Source organism: Ammodytes marinus (genome assembly GCF_949987685.1).
Source record: "Ammodytes marinus genome assembly, chromosome: 6".
In the NCBI taxonomy this organism is placed as follows: domain Eukaryota; kingdom Metazoa; phylum Chordata; class Actinopteri; order Uranoscopiformes; family Ammodytidae; genus Ammodytes; species Ammodytes marinus.
The window spans coordinates 17005232-17021227 of NC_137235.1; the positions used below are offsets into that span (position 1 = coordinate 17005232).

The following is a 15996-nucleotide window of genomic DNA, read 5'->3' on the forward strand; positions in this document are numbered from 1 at the left end:
GATATCAAATCATATAAGGGCGCTGTTGACACGTCCATAAAATCACAACAACCAGCAAACATCCTCTCACTAATCCAATAAACCTCCTCCATAATTCATGTCAATAATGGTTCCTCTCTTAAAAGCCCCAGCAGTGCTATGCAGACCACAGTGCAGCATCAGAGTGCAGTGGGGGTTGACGCACTGCTGTGGCATCAATGGCAACTGGGAAGTCAGTTATCAACAAGATACAGCTGAGTCCTAACAGACAGAGAATAATTAAGTATATGAGGTTAAGAAATCCGAACCAAAGTCATTATGAAGACCTGTTGAGTAATAATGATAACAATGTAAATCATGTAGACTCATGTAGCTTGGGTGAAAATGTGCAGAAACTAGAGTAACAGGATTTTTATGCCAGAGGCCATGCCCTTGCAAAATGTTTATAATAATAATCTACTCCAATGACACATCTGATTGAAGAGTAACAAAGTAACATTCATGTTGCAATAACATGTACAAAATCAATTACAGTATATTGTTGAAATGATTGTCATAAGTAGAGTTTCCTTTACTTTCTTGCTTTCTGTGTTGCAGCAATAAGTAATTTTTGAAAGAAAAAAATATACATTTTGATTCAAAATCTCTCATGACGCACAGTTGGTTTTGAAAAACAATGTTTTAGAGATTTTTAATGGCACACACATGAAGATATTAACACACTCGGACGTCCATGAACTGTGTGTGTGTGTGTGTGTGTGTGTGTGTGTGTGTGTGTGTGTGTGTGTGTGTGTGTGTGTGTGTGTGTGTGTGTGTGTGTGTGTGTGTGTGCGCGTGTGTGTGTGTGTGTGTGTGTGTGCGCATGTGTGTGTGAGTGTGTGTTTGTAAGACAGAGAGAGATAAACAGACAGAGAGAGAAAGAGCTGGTTTTGATGTCAGGGACAGGCCGTGCATGGGGACACACTGTGCTGCCATCAGTTTATTTCACTAGGAAGTATGTCGTCTGTCAGATACTCGGATCCACATTCCAGCGTAGAAAGGACGCCACGCCCAAAACCTGCGTCACATCTGATGCAGGCCAAAGGCTATCTGCAGTTTACTGTATCTTCTTTGCTGGTGACTGTTTGACATTGTTGAAAGAAAAACGTAATTTCAATCACTGATGGGGCTAATTGGGTCGAAGTGGGATTCTTCTGTTACCATCACTAGCAGCATCATTGTTGACGGTTTGCTATTAAAAAACTAATTAGCCTGAGTATTTATGTGCGCTTTACCCATGAGAAAATACACAGATACACCTGAGGCTCAGGTAGCAGATGACACCTGTCCCCTGCATACTCTCTGTTGCCCAGCATCCATTCCTCACCACACCATTTGCCTAGCGATCGCTGTCTTCCTATTGGCCAACTGGCAGCCAAAGGGTGGAGTTACATCTCACACCACCGACTCGTAAGCGAAGGGGAGTGTCCTCGGAAATCGACAGCAGAAGGGCGGATGGATGGGGGGTGGGAGGATAGGTATTCCCCTGTCCGGTTACCAAACATGGCTACAAACTGTGCTGATGATAACAAAACAACACTAGCCTGTTTGGTGCGTGCCTGACAACCTGTGGGGCCAAACAGGCTGGACCACAGTATCTCCAGCCGCAGGAGGCAGCAGAATGCAACTGATATTTGCCCTGTGCAAGAATGAAGCTGTTTATTCTAATACGCTGTAAACAGAGGGTGGTATCTGCTGTATCAGTGAAGAAGTGGTTTAGCTCTGTTGGGTGTTCTGTATCATTTTCCTGAACTGGCCCTCAGAGCGGTTATCAAGGCATATATCAAAGGATGTCTCACTAATATCGCTTTCTATCTGAGCTGCCATGCTGAGGGAACCTACTCTGACCCTAACACTATCTTCTGACTTTCAACATCAGACTCCTTAACTAACCACAGAGGAGTACACTTCAAAACGGCCTGTGACACCATTACATTAGCCTGCGAAGACTTTGTGTTTATTCAACTTGTGATACTCAACTTCTCTTAGTCAACTTTTATCTTTTCACATCTACTGTCTTTCATCCCAGCTGTGATGTAATTGGTTTCCAAGGGGATGCATGTTAAAATAAGAATGTAGTCATGTATTTACAGTGGGTTAAGAGTACAGGATACCTCCGTCTGGGATTCCAGTAAAACAAATGCAGATGGTTGAAGCTGAAGCTGTAGAGACGAGACACGTTTTTCATCTTGCCTGACTGTGAAGTGTTACCATATGTTTGTGTTGGACCTCACAGCCTTTACAGGGGGAAACTATACAATCCAGATCACGTGAACCAATGGGGGGGAGAGTCAAACATATACTTCTGTGGCTGAAGGGAATAAGGATAATGTTTACAGTAAGGAAAAAGTTCCCTCCCTTGACTTCAGATTGATTTGGGCTGCGACGTCTATATCTACAATCCAAATATTTTTAGATATGGCCTACTAACTTTGACTGGAAAAAGCCAGAAAAAGCAGACAAACCAGGGAAGTAGGTCAAATGTCCTGGTTTAAAAAAAAAAGGCGTCTTATAAAGTGACTGAGCTGGTTTCAAGCAGCACAATAATACTTTGGTTAGGTATTTAGGTGTATAGACTCAGCTCAAATCCTGTGTTAACACAACAGGTTAATTTGGCCTTTATAGTTCAGATATGGTCACATCTCATTAGACACACAGAGTCCAGATAAGGAGAACCAAACCTATATGGACAAAAGGAGTGGGGTATTGGAAAAGACTGATCTCCATCTGGCCCTCGGACACACATTCACACACCTCTGTATGTGTTATTGTACGTCACTGCCTTCCATGGATGATAAAAAGCAGACCTTATAGGAATATTGACCAAGGCTGGAACCAAGGCAGTGACAAGGCTGGAATCTGGGGCATACCAATCTTTGGTTTAATACTAAACCAAAAGGGCCAAAGGTGTGTGTGTGTGTGTGTGTGTGTGTGTAGGGGGGGGAGGGGGTTCTTGTAAAGCAAGTTTTATGGCTTAAGAAGCTTCAGAAACATGTGATCAGATCATTCAGGATGCAGGCCACACACCATCAGGAAAAGAGCAGAAGTTACCTTCTGTAAAATAAAAACAACAGCTTCTTTAATTCAAAGTCTCTTGCAGGCTTTGCAGGCTTTTCTTCTCCACTTCAACAATGTCTGTTGCACTGATTTACTTTAGGTTTTTTAAATGGCACAATCATTTGGGAATACTGAAAAAAAGGAAAGGGGAGACTTTTATTTTATATTCAAAAGATGAGGACAGCTCCTCCAACAATTAGGAAATGACACGATACAAAGTGTCAGCCCTCTTTGTGAGCTGCATTAAAGAACACTGATACTGGCCTAAAGATACATTAGATATGTTTGTCTATCTTTAAAAAGAACAATGTTTACATTGTGCAGAAAATTCATGACAAGAAACAATTCAATATTCACAGGAAGAGAATAAAGTAGTAATACTGAAAAGAACAATATGGCTACCACATGCCTCTAGTGGTGTGACAATGACGGAATCCCTCAAAACCCTCCCACACACTGATGCTGTCTGCAATGTTTGATGCAGTCAAACCAGAGGTTCCACTATTAGGGAATGAGCCATTTTCCTCTGGGTGGAGGATGATTTTTTTTCTCCTTTGCTCAGCCAGTGATCTATACTGTCTACCAATTACATTGTACTTTCACAATGGATATCTGAGGAATAATTTGCTTTACTGTGATAAAATGTACTCTTATTTGAGTGTGTTCTGCAAAACTGCAAAAGCATTTGTTTCAGATACCGACAAAATAATGCCTTAAAGGAGCAGTAAGTGATTTTGTCCTTTTAGCTAACTTCCCGTCAGTAACTGCAATTAGCAGTCCCCTCCCTCGTCCCTACGTCACCATCACATGATCGTGCAGCCATCTTCTTCAGATAGTACCTCGATGGAGAGCAGCGAGTCATCGTTCACGGGCACAGAGACCCGACTCTTTACAGTGCTCTGTCTCCTGATTGGATAAAACGAGCGGGATACTCAAAATTTTACAGTAACTGGCAATTACTGCAAAGCTGAATGACTGGGAGACCTGTGTTATGAACTGTGCATACTGTTTAAGTTATTGCTGTATGAATATAGAGTGATTTAACACATATGTTAACAAAGAAATATCACTTATTTCCCCTGTAAGTCAAGGCCACTACACTATTGCTGTGTACATTTATAACTCTGACTGATCAGTTTACTTTACAAAAAAAGCCCTATTTCAGTGTAATCACCGGTTCCATATCATTAAAAGCCAGTAAACTGTCAGCTTTTATACAAAAATTCAGATGGCAAATCTGTTGAAGCTCTTTATGAGGGGATCTCTCGTTGGCACACAATGTTTATCCCAAGCATACAATTCATTCAGTGAAAATTACTTGGACTTTATATCATAGTGGTGTCAACAGACTTCTGAACTGTTGCTTCTGTTCATATTTCTTGATTAATTGTCTTCACAGCTACACAGATATGTGGCCAATGGAAGTAAAGACATTGAGATATCTATTTTGAGTGGCTGTGTACATATAGGCACATATTTAGTTTGGACACATCAGTAAAATAAATGTAATATTGTCAATAAAGTAAGTTAAATAATAACATAGGCAAAGTGAAATGAGTCTTTTTCACGACCCTGCACTTATTGTTTGAAAAATGTACTTATTTTGTGATGAAGAAATAATAAATATTTAATAGAACATGTTTTAATTATTTACAGTGGTGCTTTCCCTACCGTAACATTTCAAAATGTCTTCAATGAGAAAAGTCTATTGTAGTATTCTTACAGAAACGCCACCAAATATCACAATGTGACCGGTGCCCTCATATTTTTACAAAGCTTTTAAAATAACTTTTTTTAAATAAAAATTTTGAAGAAATGTAAAAAACACAATCAAGCGACAACAGAATACAGGTCAAACCCTAGACAGACAGACAGACAGACAGACAGACAGACAGACAGACAGACAGACAGACAGATAGATAGATAGATAGATAGATAGATAGATAGATAGATAGATAGATAGATAGATAGATAGATAGATAGATAGATAGATAGATAGATAGATAGATAGATAGATAGATAGATAGATAGATAGATAGATAGATAGATAGATAGATAGATAGATAGATAGATAGATACTTTATTCACCACCAAAGGGAAATTCTACAGCTATGAACATAGTCATCACTTTAAGTTAAACATTATACAAACTGTTTTTTCATTCAAACTTCATAATTATTTACATGTAGGCCTAGCCAAGAGCTCATTTAAGGTAAAGGGCCATCACAGTGCACACGCGCTTGCTCCTTCTATGATTTGTGTATCTGTGGCGCTCTCTGGCGGATAGACTGAGCAGCACACCATGCCCTCCCTCCTCCTCGTAGCCTACTACTCAGGTGAGCTGGTGAATGTTTCACCTGCCTGAGATGACGTCACGATAACTTAACGAAAAAATAGGAAAAGGAAACGGTGGGATCCACGATCACCTCGGGTTGATGAATGTGTCTGTACTTTTGATGGCGAGAAGAGACTGAAACCTGTGAAGACTTTCAGTTGGACCTAAAACTAAGCTCTTGCACTTTGAAGAATCGCATGTTGCGCTGCTGCCGAATCTAACACGATGTCTGCCTCAGCTATATTTGTGTTGGACCTGAAGGGCAAGGTACTGCCACTGACAGTGGCTTTATTTTAGCTTTTACGCTGCTTTGTTAAGCAACACAACTTGTAAAAACAATCAAAAACGTAGACTAGGCTATGTTTAGGATACGATTTCAACTGTTAAACATTAATAGCGTCCTTGTCGTTAAAAATTAATAAGGCTAGTCATTCATCGGCCTTTTCTGCTTCTACTTCCGGATACATGGCTGTCAGTGGAAACCATGGACGTTGGCTATTATAAGGGGTGGAAACGCAGGCTGCAGTCTTAATATAAGTTACGTGAAAGTGGCCGATTGTGCTGAGGAACCTGCAGCTTCCAGTTATGGCATTTATATCACAGCCTTTGCGCATTCGCTCCAGTGCATGGCACAAACATCCCCTTTCTATCTCCCAGGCAGAGCATGTAACCTGACACAATATAGCGTTACGCTACTCACAAACGGGAAGTAAACAGGTGTTAATGTAGCCTGCCCTACAGCAACTATAGCAGGGGTGTCAAACTCATTTTGGTTCGAGGGCCACATACAGCCTCTCTGATCTCAGGTGGGCCGGACTAGTAAAATAATGGCAAAATAACTCCAAATCCCTAACTTTGTTTTTCAGTAATATGCTTTATCACTCAGCCTGCATTTGCAACCTACATTATCACGGATCACAAGGGATCTCTGTACCCCCCAGGAAATGTCTTAGTAAAGGTTGCTGCTGGCCATGGGAATAGGAGGTGCGGCGCGAAGCGCCGCAGCAAAAATTTTGGGGGTATTTTGCTCAAAGATGCCAATGTGCACTAATGAAATAAACAACTGTTTATTTGAATACACAAATACAACAGGCACTGACCTTACAGTTGTCCAATTTTGTTTATTATATGTACAGGTACACATTTTGTGCAAACATGCAGACTGTACAAAATACAATTAAATAAAAGTGCAACTTCTACTGTTTTGATTTATTTTTAAATACAGAGGTTATTGGTTGTTTTGGAATTTGTTTTTCCCAATTTAAAACATAAAAATAAAGCAGCATTGAAAATTAGGAAATAAATCTTGTAGGCCTACACTAGCATGCTCCTGCTCGTTTTGCGCACACAGAGCCACAGACACACCGCGCTTGCTAGTACATTAATTGTTCAGCACTAAAAATAAAAATAGTTTTATTTTTATTAAAAAGTAATAAAATAAATGTACTAAAAATAAAAATGTTTTTTTTTTTGGTTTTTACTTTGCCATAAAGCACTGGAGGAAACATTAATAGCGGTGAAGCAGGATTGCCATTTACCATTTACCACGTTGCTAAAATGTGCTTTTTTTATTTAGGCTGCCCCCTAGCGGCAGGAGTGAGCATTTCGGTTATTTCTTTAAAAATTCATAACTCCTCACAGGAATGGGCTAGAGACTTACTTTTTTTTTTGACATACTCAGAAATTTATGCTCTACAGGTCGCGGGCCTGATCAAATCATCTCGCGGGCCGGATCCGGCCCGCGGGCCGTATGTTTGACACCCCTGAACTATAGCCAATGTGATATAGGCCTCTATTTGATCTGATCCTGGGACGCTTTTTTACCTCGACCTATAGGTTATTGCCCCTTGGGCAAGTTTGACCTGCTTTGCGTCTGTCATGTCTCAAGACATATTTTCTGTTAGTTGTAGCCCAGTATGAAAGACCGTTGGTCTAAAAGTAAAGAGGGTCTTCACTCTTCAGACTGAATCACAAGCACATCAGCATCCGAGGGCCTGCAGAACAAGATGTCATCTGATTTGGCTCTCACTTTAACTTTAAAGATCATTGGCAGATAATTGAAATAAAATTGTTGTTGAACTCACAGTTCTAGTCCAATAGCAGGTTGCACATCAGACTGAATGCATCATTTATTTTGACAAAATGTTACTTAAAATGTTAAGTAAAATGTTAATGTTAAAAACATTGCTTTTGTCAATTCTAAAGGGAATTCAGCATTTTTTTTAGTCACATTATTTCCATGTTGTGTAACCAACTATTAAAGCTTGAAATTAACCAAGTGCTATTGTTTTTCCTGACTTAGGTGTTGATTTGCCGGAACTACAAGGGAGACGTGGACATGGCTGAGGTCGACCACTTCATGCCTTTACTCATGCAACATGAAGAGGAAGGGCTTCTCTGCCCCGTGCTCACACATGGCAGTGTTCACTTCATGTGGATCAAACACAGCAACCTGTACCGTATCCTTGTCCTACATGTTTCAATAAGAGCCAGGAAGAAACGATAATAAAGAAATGTAGTCGACTGTAGTCTGTGGACCACACATTGGCATGGGACGATATGAAAATTTCTATCTCTAAAACAAACTGGACTCACTTTACTTAACAATCTATTAAGAAACAAATCACTTTTATTGTATCATAGAAAATACACACATATTTTTTTAGTGAACATTCTTTTTAGTGAAGAACAATCAAAAAATCCTAAAAAAATATTACATTTTTGTGGGGCATAAAAAGGGGAAGGCCAGCCTTCATCCAATGTTACAGGTTAAGGACATAGGAATGACTTGAAAGACGCTTAGGGCAATTCAAAGTAAATCTGCAAATAAATATAGGACTCTACATCAGCGAAGCAGACAGCTTTCTTAAGTCAATCGTGAAAATATTTGATTCATGATGATTACCCCAATAATGGAGATTCTTATCACAATTGGTGATAACATGTTTTTATATCATCTCATCCCTACCCACATGTAAAACACAAGGCAAAAGAATTTCATTGAACTATATAACATCCGACTGTAGCAAAACATTCTCCGTGTGAAATACTCCTTGACCTGACTTTTGCACAGTGGTGGCAACTACAAACAAGAACTCCAACGTCTCCCTCGTGTACTCATTTCTATACAAACTAGTGGAGGTGAGTCACATGTAGTATATGACTTTGTTGTACACTTATACAGACTTTATGTGGAGAACCAGTTGGAAGATGGCGGTCAAAGATGGTGACAATCCTGAAGTACTAGCTGGCATTTGAGACTGATATCTTGTTATTATGCAGGTGTTCACAGAGTACTTCAAAGAGCTGGAGGAGGAGAGCATCCAGGACAACTTTGTGGTGGTCTACGAGCTGCTGGACGAGCTGATGGACTTCGGCTTCCCTCAGACTACCGACAGCAAGATCCTTCAGGAGTGAGACTGCACAGGATGATCACGCATGTGCAGAGGCAGACGTAGAAAATGATGTGCAGCATTGAATCACACCTCTCTTCTCTTCTCATCGCTGGCAGATACATCACTCAGGAAGGTACCAAGCTTGAGGTGGCAAAGTCCAAGGTGCCGACCACCGTCACCAATGCTGTCTCCTGGAGGTCTGAGGGCATCAAATACAAGAAGAACGAGGTTTTCATCGACGTCATTGAGTCCATCAACGTACTGGTAAGAGTGACGGAGTACAGGGATGATTATTAATCTCTAGTGTCAAAAGTCACTAAAGAGGGTATCTGCTTGGCTTGTAAGAACTGGATATCTGCAGGTACATAACCTGCAGCCATTTGTTGAGTGGGTGAATGTATAGTTTAATGTATTCTAAAGTCTTATTATGTGTACATGAATTGGTATTATGTTGTTTGGTAATAATACTTTTCCATACTTAAGCAAATATGTTTTGTTGAAATAATAGAATGAGTTCTGCATGGATTTTAAGTATAGCCTGCATTCAAGGTAAGTATACTCGTGTACTGTTTTCTTTAGTCGCTTATTGGTATCACTGTTTTATTAAACCTAATCCCTCCACTGCTTCTTATTTAACTATCTATATAGCAGCGATACTAGCGGAGGTACTGTGAGTACTGTAGTGTATATATGTCACTGTATAAAATGAAGATGATGTAATTTCACGCTTTCCATCAGGCTTCATCTGGTATTATATCCTGTTATTACTGTTTAGTGGACTTCGAAAAGTCAGGAATATTGACCACTGTGTGTTTGTTCAGGTCAATGCCAACGGCAGTGTGATGAGCAGTGACATTGTGGGCAGCATCAAGCTGAAAACCATGCTCTCTGGGATGCCCGAGCTGCGGCTGGGTCTTAACGACCGAGTGCTTTTTGCTCTCACTGGACGTAAGCATGCAGCCTCTATAGTCATACAACCAACCATCTGTTCCCCCAGTTATCCAGCTGGATATGCGGCTAATCTGTCTGCTTCAGTTATATTTAAATGACTATACAACTGATTGCATTGTGTTGTGTTCAGGCGACAAGGGAAAGACAGTGGTGATGGAGGACGTGAAGTTCCACCAGTGTGTTCGTCTCTCGCGCTTCGATAGTGACAGAACAATTTCCTTCATTCCTCCCGATGGAGAGTCGGAACTCATGTCCTACCGCATCAATACCCATGTTAGTCCAATTCAGTACCTGGTAGCCACACTGCATACATACTTTTGTAACTCACACCATGTGTAATGTATTTATGACTAACACATTACATTTGTTGCATACTTAAACCGAAGTCCCGTAAATACATGTATTTCATACATGGATTGATATTATACCATTTAAAAGGGAAAAAACAAGGACGTTTTACCAAAAAAAAGCAATTGTTCTTCTTTTAGGCCAAAGGCATTATTTGTTTGTTGTTGTTTATGTTCAGAAATGATGAGTCTAGTTGTGCTGCTTACAGTGCTACAGTATGTGCATTCATTAAATTAACATTGTTTGAATGATGAAACCCTATCCCTCATCTCTCACAGGTGAAGCCTCTGATATGGATTGAATCAGTCATTGAGAAATTCTCTCACAGTCGAGTGGAAATCATGGTTAAGGTACCGACCAACTGTACTTTCTACTACACATAGGTGCCTTAGTCTTTTATGTCACTGGAGAAATGCACAAATTATTTCATTTTTTTTTCATGAATTACCGGTTGTCTTATACATCTGTCTGCACGTTTTGTTTACGTTTTACACAATGTTATAATGAACCACTTTTCCAGTAATAAGAAGTGTTTTACCTCCCAGCAAGGAAGAGGCTTTCACTATGTTGTATTTTTTTAGGCAAAGGGACAATTTAAAAAACAGTCTGTGGCAAATAATGTGGAGGTGAGGGTCCCTGTTCCCAGCGATGCTGACTCACCCAAGTTCAAAACCAGCACAGGAAGTGCCAAATACGTGCCTGAGAAGAACCTGGTGGTGTGGACCATCAAGTCTTTCCCTGTAAGAAATTCACTACATCGGCTTAAAAATAATTTGTTGCATTGTTCACATTATGATTTAAGATTGTAGCTTGTTTTGTATCCATCTCTACTTCTGGTAGTCTGTCATTAAGTATGTCAAATCCATTTGTCTGTGTTTTCATCCATCCATCCATCCATCCAGGGAGGAAAAGAGTTTCTAATGAGAGCTCATTTTGGTCTGCCCAGTGTTGAGAACAACGAGCTTGAGGGAAAACCTCCCATTACAGTCAAATTTGAAATCCCATACTTCACGGTCTCAGGAATACAGGTATGTGTAGTGTGTGTTAATCCAGAGGCTCCCCTTTAGTCTCAAACAATGAATATGGCTTTTGGTAGTATGAGTCAAGTCTACCTGACAGCACATTTATTCTAGACCTGAGTCATGTCAGAACCCGCTAGCCTTGATGTTGTTTACATCAATATGCAGAGTTTTAAACCATCACCAGAGAAGATTGCTCTGCAAAGGGCGTTTACAGTGTAGGCCTACAGCCAGTGTCAAGTCAGGTCCTGTAAGAGCTGACAATGTGTGCTGTGGCTGACAAACTAGTTTTATTTTGATTAGGGATTCACATACATTTTTCCTGCCTTGCCTAAAGCAACATGCTGTGTCTCTCTGTCACGCACTGTTTGTCACCAGGTGCGATATATGAAGATCATTGAAAAAAGTGGTTACCAGGCTTTACCATGGGTCCGGTACATTACACAGAGTGGAGGTACAGTTATAGATTTTCATAGTATGATGTGATGTGCAGTTTTCTGAAAATTTAATTTTTAAGATACACATGGATGTAACAATAATGTTTAACTTTTTTTAATGTTTCCTTTTTTTATTTAGACTACCAGCTGAGGAGCAATGTCTGAAGCCTTTGAGATTACTGTATATTTCTGACTCCCAAGACCTCCAGAAAAGCAACAATGATCACTTTAACATGACTGAAAGAATGTCTTTTAATTATACCTGCTCTATTAAACGCTGTCAATCTTGTTTTGTGAAATCGGTGTGCAACTTGATTTAAATGTTTCTTTTGTGGGACCACTGCAAATTATTTGTGATTTATAAATGTATTTACTTAAAAACTGTTTGCTGTTAGTATCCATTGTATTTTTGTTGAGCTCCTTTTTGTCTTTCATATGAATTTGCAACACTGTGGAATCTGCTGTTGATTTTATCCTCATATTGTAGTAATGCATTGCGCAATCACAGTCTATAAATTCCGCCAAAAATAAAAACATACACATACACCCGCCTTTTTTCCTCACTTGCCTCTGGAGAGTTACAACCAAAGGTCAGAAATGTGAATGGGCTGCCTTTGAAGACATCAACGTATACGAATCGCCCGCTTTCTTAGCTCCGTGATCTGATTGGTCGACCGCCACTGTTACCACAGTGATAGTGTAGTAACCGAGTTGTAGCACCGCCTTTTTTACCATATATGGACGAGCAACACCCTCTGGACGAGCTGTGATTGGTCAGCGTGTGTACTCGCCAATGTTTGTAAATGTAGTCCGGAGACACCGCTGTGTAGATCTCAGCGCGCAAATGTATTTTCTAATGTTGATAAACACTTCTTGTTCGGATTTTATTTGAAAAATAACTGGTCTCCAGAAACAGTTGGATAGAAAACCTCGGCGACGTTGTGGAGCTTAAGGAAACGAACAAGGTACGCTTAAAAGCCCAGTAGTTTGTTTTCTTTTCAGGTTAGCGGTTAGCCTTTATGCTAATTGTTTGTGAGATTCAGTATACGTGACCGGTCTTGATAGAGCAATTTGTTTTTTACAGGGCTTTTTCGATTAAACGAACCATTGAATGAAACCACCTGATGTAACATTACGCTAGCTTGGTCCGATAACATGGCGTCAGCGGGGCACTGAAGCCTTTTTAGCCGGATGCTGTAGTAGCTAGCCGTAGCTGTGGTCAACCTTCCTGAATCCGGGCTTTAGCTCCAAACTGTTTATGCTTTTATTGGCATCACGAGTTGCCCCTGGCTGAGTTTCGGTGTTAAGTGTGGCTGTGAATCTTTTTCTGAACAGGCAGCAAGAGACGGACTATAATGGTCCTTAGTCAGATGGACGCCGGTAAAGCTTTGACGGCGGCAGCAGCCAAAGGGAACCCGGCCGAGGTGCAGAGGATCCTGGAGGACTGCAGAGTGCATCCGGATACTGTCAATGAATTTGGCAGAACTGCGCTACAGGTGAGGACCAATCCCAATACATGTTGTTACTGTAGCAGGAATAAGTTTGTGGTTCTACGGCTCCTTTCCTCTTCACATAACGGTACTTGGGGCTGACTTGAATGTTCTCTCGAACCTGTTATGAGAATGTTTGCAGCGTGAAAGGCATATCCTGTCCGGTTTTTATGTTTGAACCAAGTGCTTCCAAAATCCCAGTACATTGTATTGTTAAATGTAGAAGAATTGATGATTTGGCTTGTTGTGAATAAACCAGATATCATATACAACAGACGGCAGTCAAACATAATATCCCCGATATAAATCCATAAAGGATATTCAGTTTTTGCTGCAACTGTTTTAGAGAGAGGTTGATTCAATTGTATGCTCATTTTGGCGACTGTAGTTTGTACTACTTACTGTCTTCTGTTTTGAATAATTTGTACATAGAAATGAGGATGGACTAACGCTGCAATAAACTATTGTTTTACAAATTAAATCATAATTTCCATGACCTCAAAAGGTAAAGCTAAGTAATTAACAATAAAACAACAAAGACAAAGTCAGCGAGTTCTCACATTTGAGAAGCTGGAGCCCATGAAGCAAATAAATCAACCTCTCTCTAAAAATGTTATAACTAAAACTAAACATCACAATCTTTTATGAAGGATTTATTGCAGGACCTTTTTATTAAACTTCATTACTTTCACTTCAGTGGACACCATAAACCGACCACTGTTGTATAACAATGACTGTTGTCAATAAAGATTTTCTATATTCTCATTAACACTATAGACAGTAGATGTATTTAATTCTTCACCAGGTCCCAAAGTCGTGACTTTCAGGACTAAAATTAAACATCCCAATTAGTGGAGAAGATCCTTGACACAAATGTGTTAAAAAGCCTGTAGTATTTGAGAGACTCTTTAAGGTCATTAACACACAGATCTGGAATTCAATGTGCGCTCCTCTATGTCCCTCTCGTCCATCAGGTGATGATGATGGGGAACTCCCAGGTCGCCAGTTTGCTGTTGGAAAAAGGAGCAGACCCCAACGTCCAGGACAAACAGGGGATAGCGGCGGTCCACGATGCCGCTCGCACAGGCTTCCTGGACACTGTGCAGGTGCTGGTGGAGTACGGCGCTTCGGTCAACCTCCCGGACCACAACGGTGCTCTGCCCATCCACATCGCCATCCGGGAAGCCCACCTGGACGTTGTGAAGTTCTTGGCGCCGCGCTCCGACCTGAAGCACGCTAACATCAGCGGCCAGACGGCGATAGACGTGGCCCGAGCTTCCTGTGTGCCCCATATGATTGACTTGCTTTTCGCTCACATTCATAGTTAGTCAGAAACTCTGGGGTAACCTCTGGCTGACCCTATCCTAACATTTTGTTTTTGCTTCAAACCTGGTGACTTGAATTCATTGCTGTGTAAAGGATACTTTTAATTTTTTTTGTTAATAGTGGCTCAGCATTAATATGTGACACAGGACATATTGTCTTGGCAGCTTATTTTCAGTGGATGGGTGGCTATATACAGTAGACACCTCTTTTGCACAGTGCAATTTAGGCACCTATATATATATCTATCTCTCTGTCTGTCTTCCCTATTAATTGGGAGTGCACATTTGTAGATAGTTTCCCCAGTGTTTTGTAATTATTGCATTATTGCCATTGTGCAAGAATTGTAACAGTTGATGCATTGTATGTGTTTTTAAGCATTTTTACAAAACTTGACTTGGTGCACCCTGATTGCTTTTCATAGTTTTGTTTCTCTTAATTAGATGTACTTAGACTTTGAATTTACTCTTTACTTTAATTTATTTATTCTTGGAATATAACTTAATATTCCTGTGACTGTGTAAATAGAAACATTTATTGTGATTTGTTAAAATGTTATTTATATAAATACTTAAAACAAAAGTGAGATTATTCACTTTAATATTTGAAGAAGAAAGCACAAAATAAAGTGTTAAACTTGAAGTCTTGTCGTCATAGTTTTCTTTATTTTTAACAGTAAACTGATTCAGCTACTGGGACGTTTTTTTAATTGTAGAAAACAAAAGCTAGTGTAGTATTGTTTTCCATATTAATTTTATCCCTGTCAGTGTGGAGCTTTGAAACCACATTTTAGACCTTCATGTAGGGCAGTGGTTCCCAACTTGGATGCTTTTGTTTTTATTTTTCTGACTTCTCTTTAAAAAGCGACTTTTCTTGTGAAGTAATGAAAAGTTTCTAAAATATCAATAATCACAGGTGAAATATAGCAGAGGTTTTGGAGTAGACAAGATATGATAAATTTTTTACATAATCAAGTACATTCTAGCAATGAACCGAATGAACAAAATATTTACATGATGAAAGAATAATTTAAATTAATTTATGACCATATTTTTTGTAAAAGTTTTACCTAAAGCTTTTGTTAAAACACTTTAATTACATTTTCCTTTATATTCATAATGATCTGACATGTTTTGGCTGCTGTATGCTTTGTTAACTTTGCCACATGAAGTTTCAAGTGTTTATCACTGGCCCCAAGGTGATGCCTCAAGGACATTTACAGTATAATAACTCTACCCTGGAATGCACTCAGGTCACACAGATAGCCGGACTGTAACTCAAAATGAATGAGGGCTCTGTTTTTTTGTTGAGGCTTGTAGGTAACAGTTGCAGAGTTTGCTGATGTTTGTGCCCAGGGCTCTTACAGTACAATGGGTATTTTGTTTGCTTGTGTGCCACGGGCCAAGTTCAGCAGCCGACAGAGTAGACACAGTTCAACGTCTGTGCTGCCGGGCCGCTGTGCAGAGCCACATGATGTCACAGAAAGACCACAGATGTTACTGTGCTCGTTAAGACATTTTAATTTCTTATGATATGAACTCCATTTTTATATTTAAATTAATTCTGACCAATTTTCTGATTTTCTGAATTCTGATTTTTCAGGAATATAATGTAACCTGACAC

At 39.8% G+C, this 15996-nt stretch overlaps 2 protein-coding genes across 2 annotated transcripts; both read left to right on the forward strand.

Moving 5' to 3' along the window:
• The first annotated feature begins 5467 nt into the window (after positions 1-5467).
• ap1m2 (adaptor related protein complex 1 subunit mu 2) lies at positions 5468-11849 on the forward strand. The gene is made up of 12 exons (XM_080030107.1): positions 5468-5677; positions 7713-7869; positions 8484-8551; positions 8693-8823; positions 8922-9069; positions 9627-9753; positions 9887-10029; positions 10383-10454; positions 10686-10844; positions 11007-11132; positions 11502-11577; positions 11700-11849. The coding sequence occupies exons 1-12, from the start codon at positions 5636-5638 to the stop codon at positions 11723-11725; spliced, it is 1275 nt and encodes a 424-aa protein (XP_079886233.1). The 5' UTR covers positions 5468-5635; the 3' UTR covers positions 11726-11849.
• A 549-nt stretch (positions 11850-12398) lies between these two features.
• cdkn2d (cyclin-dependent kinase inhibitor 2D (p19, inhibits CDK4)) lies at positions 12399-14833 on the forward strand. Its single transcript, XM_080029223.1, has 3 exons — positions 12399-12525; positions 12896-13056; positions 14025-14833. Exons 2-3 carry the CDS (start codon positions 12916-12918, stop codon positions 14376-14378), a joined length of 495 nt encoding a protein of 164 aa, XP_079885349.1. The 5' UTR covers positions 12399-12525; positions 12896-12915; the 3' UTR covers positions 14379-14833.
• Positions 14834-15996: the final 1163 nt, after the last annotated feature.

Bases quoted from the DNA above. Each gene is read 5' to 3' on its own strand.
- ap1m2 (XM_080030107.1), top strand. From the start codon at position 5,636: ATGTCTGCCTCAGCTATATTTGTGTTGGACCTGAAGGGCAAG. The intron at 10,030-10,382 runs GTTAGTCCAATT...CATCTCTCACAG, and splicing joins CCTACCGCATCAATACCCAT to GTGAAGCCTCTGATATGGAT. The intron at 10,845-11,006 runs GTAAGAAATTCA...CCATCCATCCAG, and splicing joins GGACCATCAAGTCTTTCCCT to GGAGGAAAAGAGTTTCTAAT.
- cdkn2d (XM_080029223.1), top strand. From the start codon at position 12,916: ATGGTCCTTAGTCAGATGGACGCCGGTAAAGCTTTGACGGCGGCAGCA. The intron at 13,057-14,024 runs GTGAGGACCAAT...CTCGTCCATCAG, and splicing joins TTGGCAGAACTGCGCTACAG to GTGATGATGATGGGGAACTC.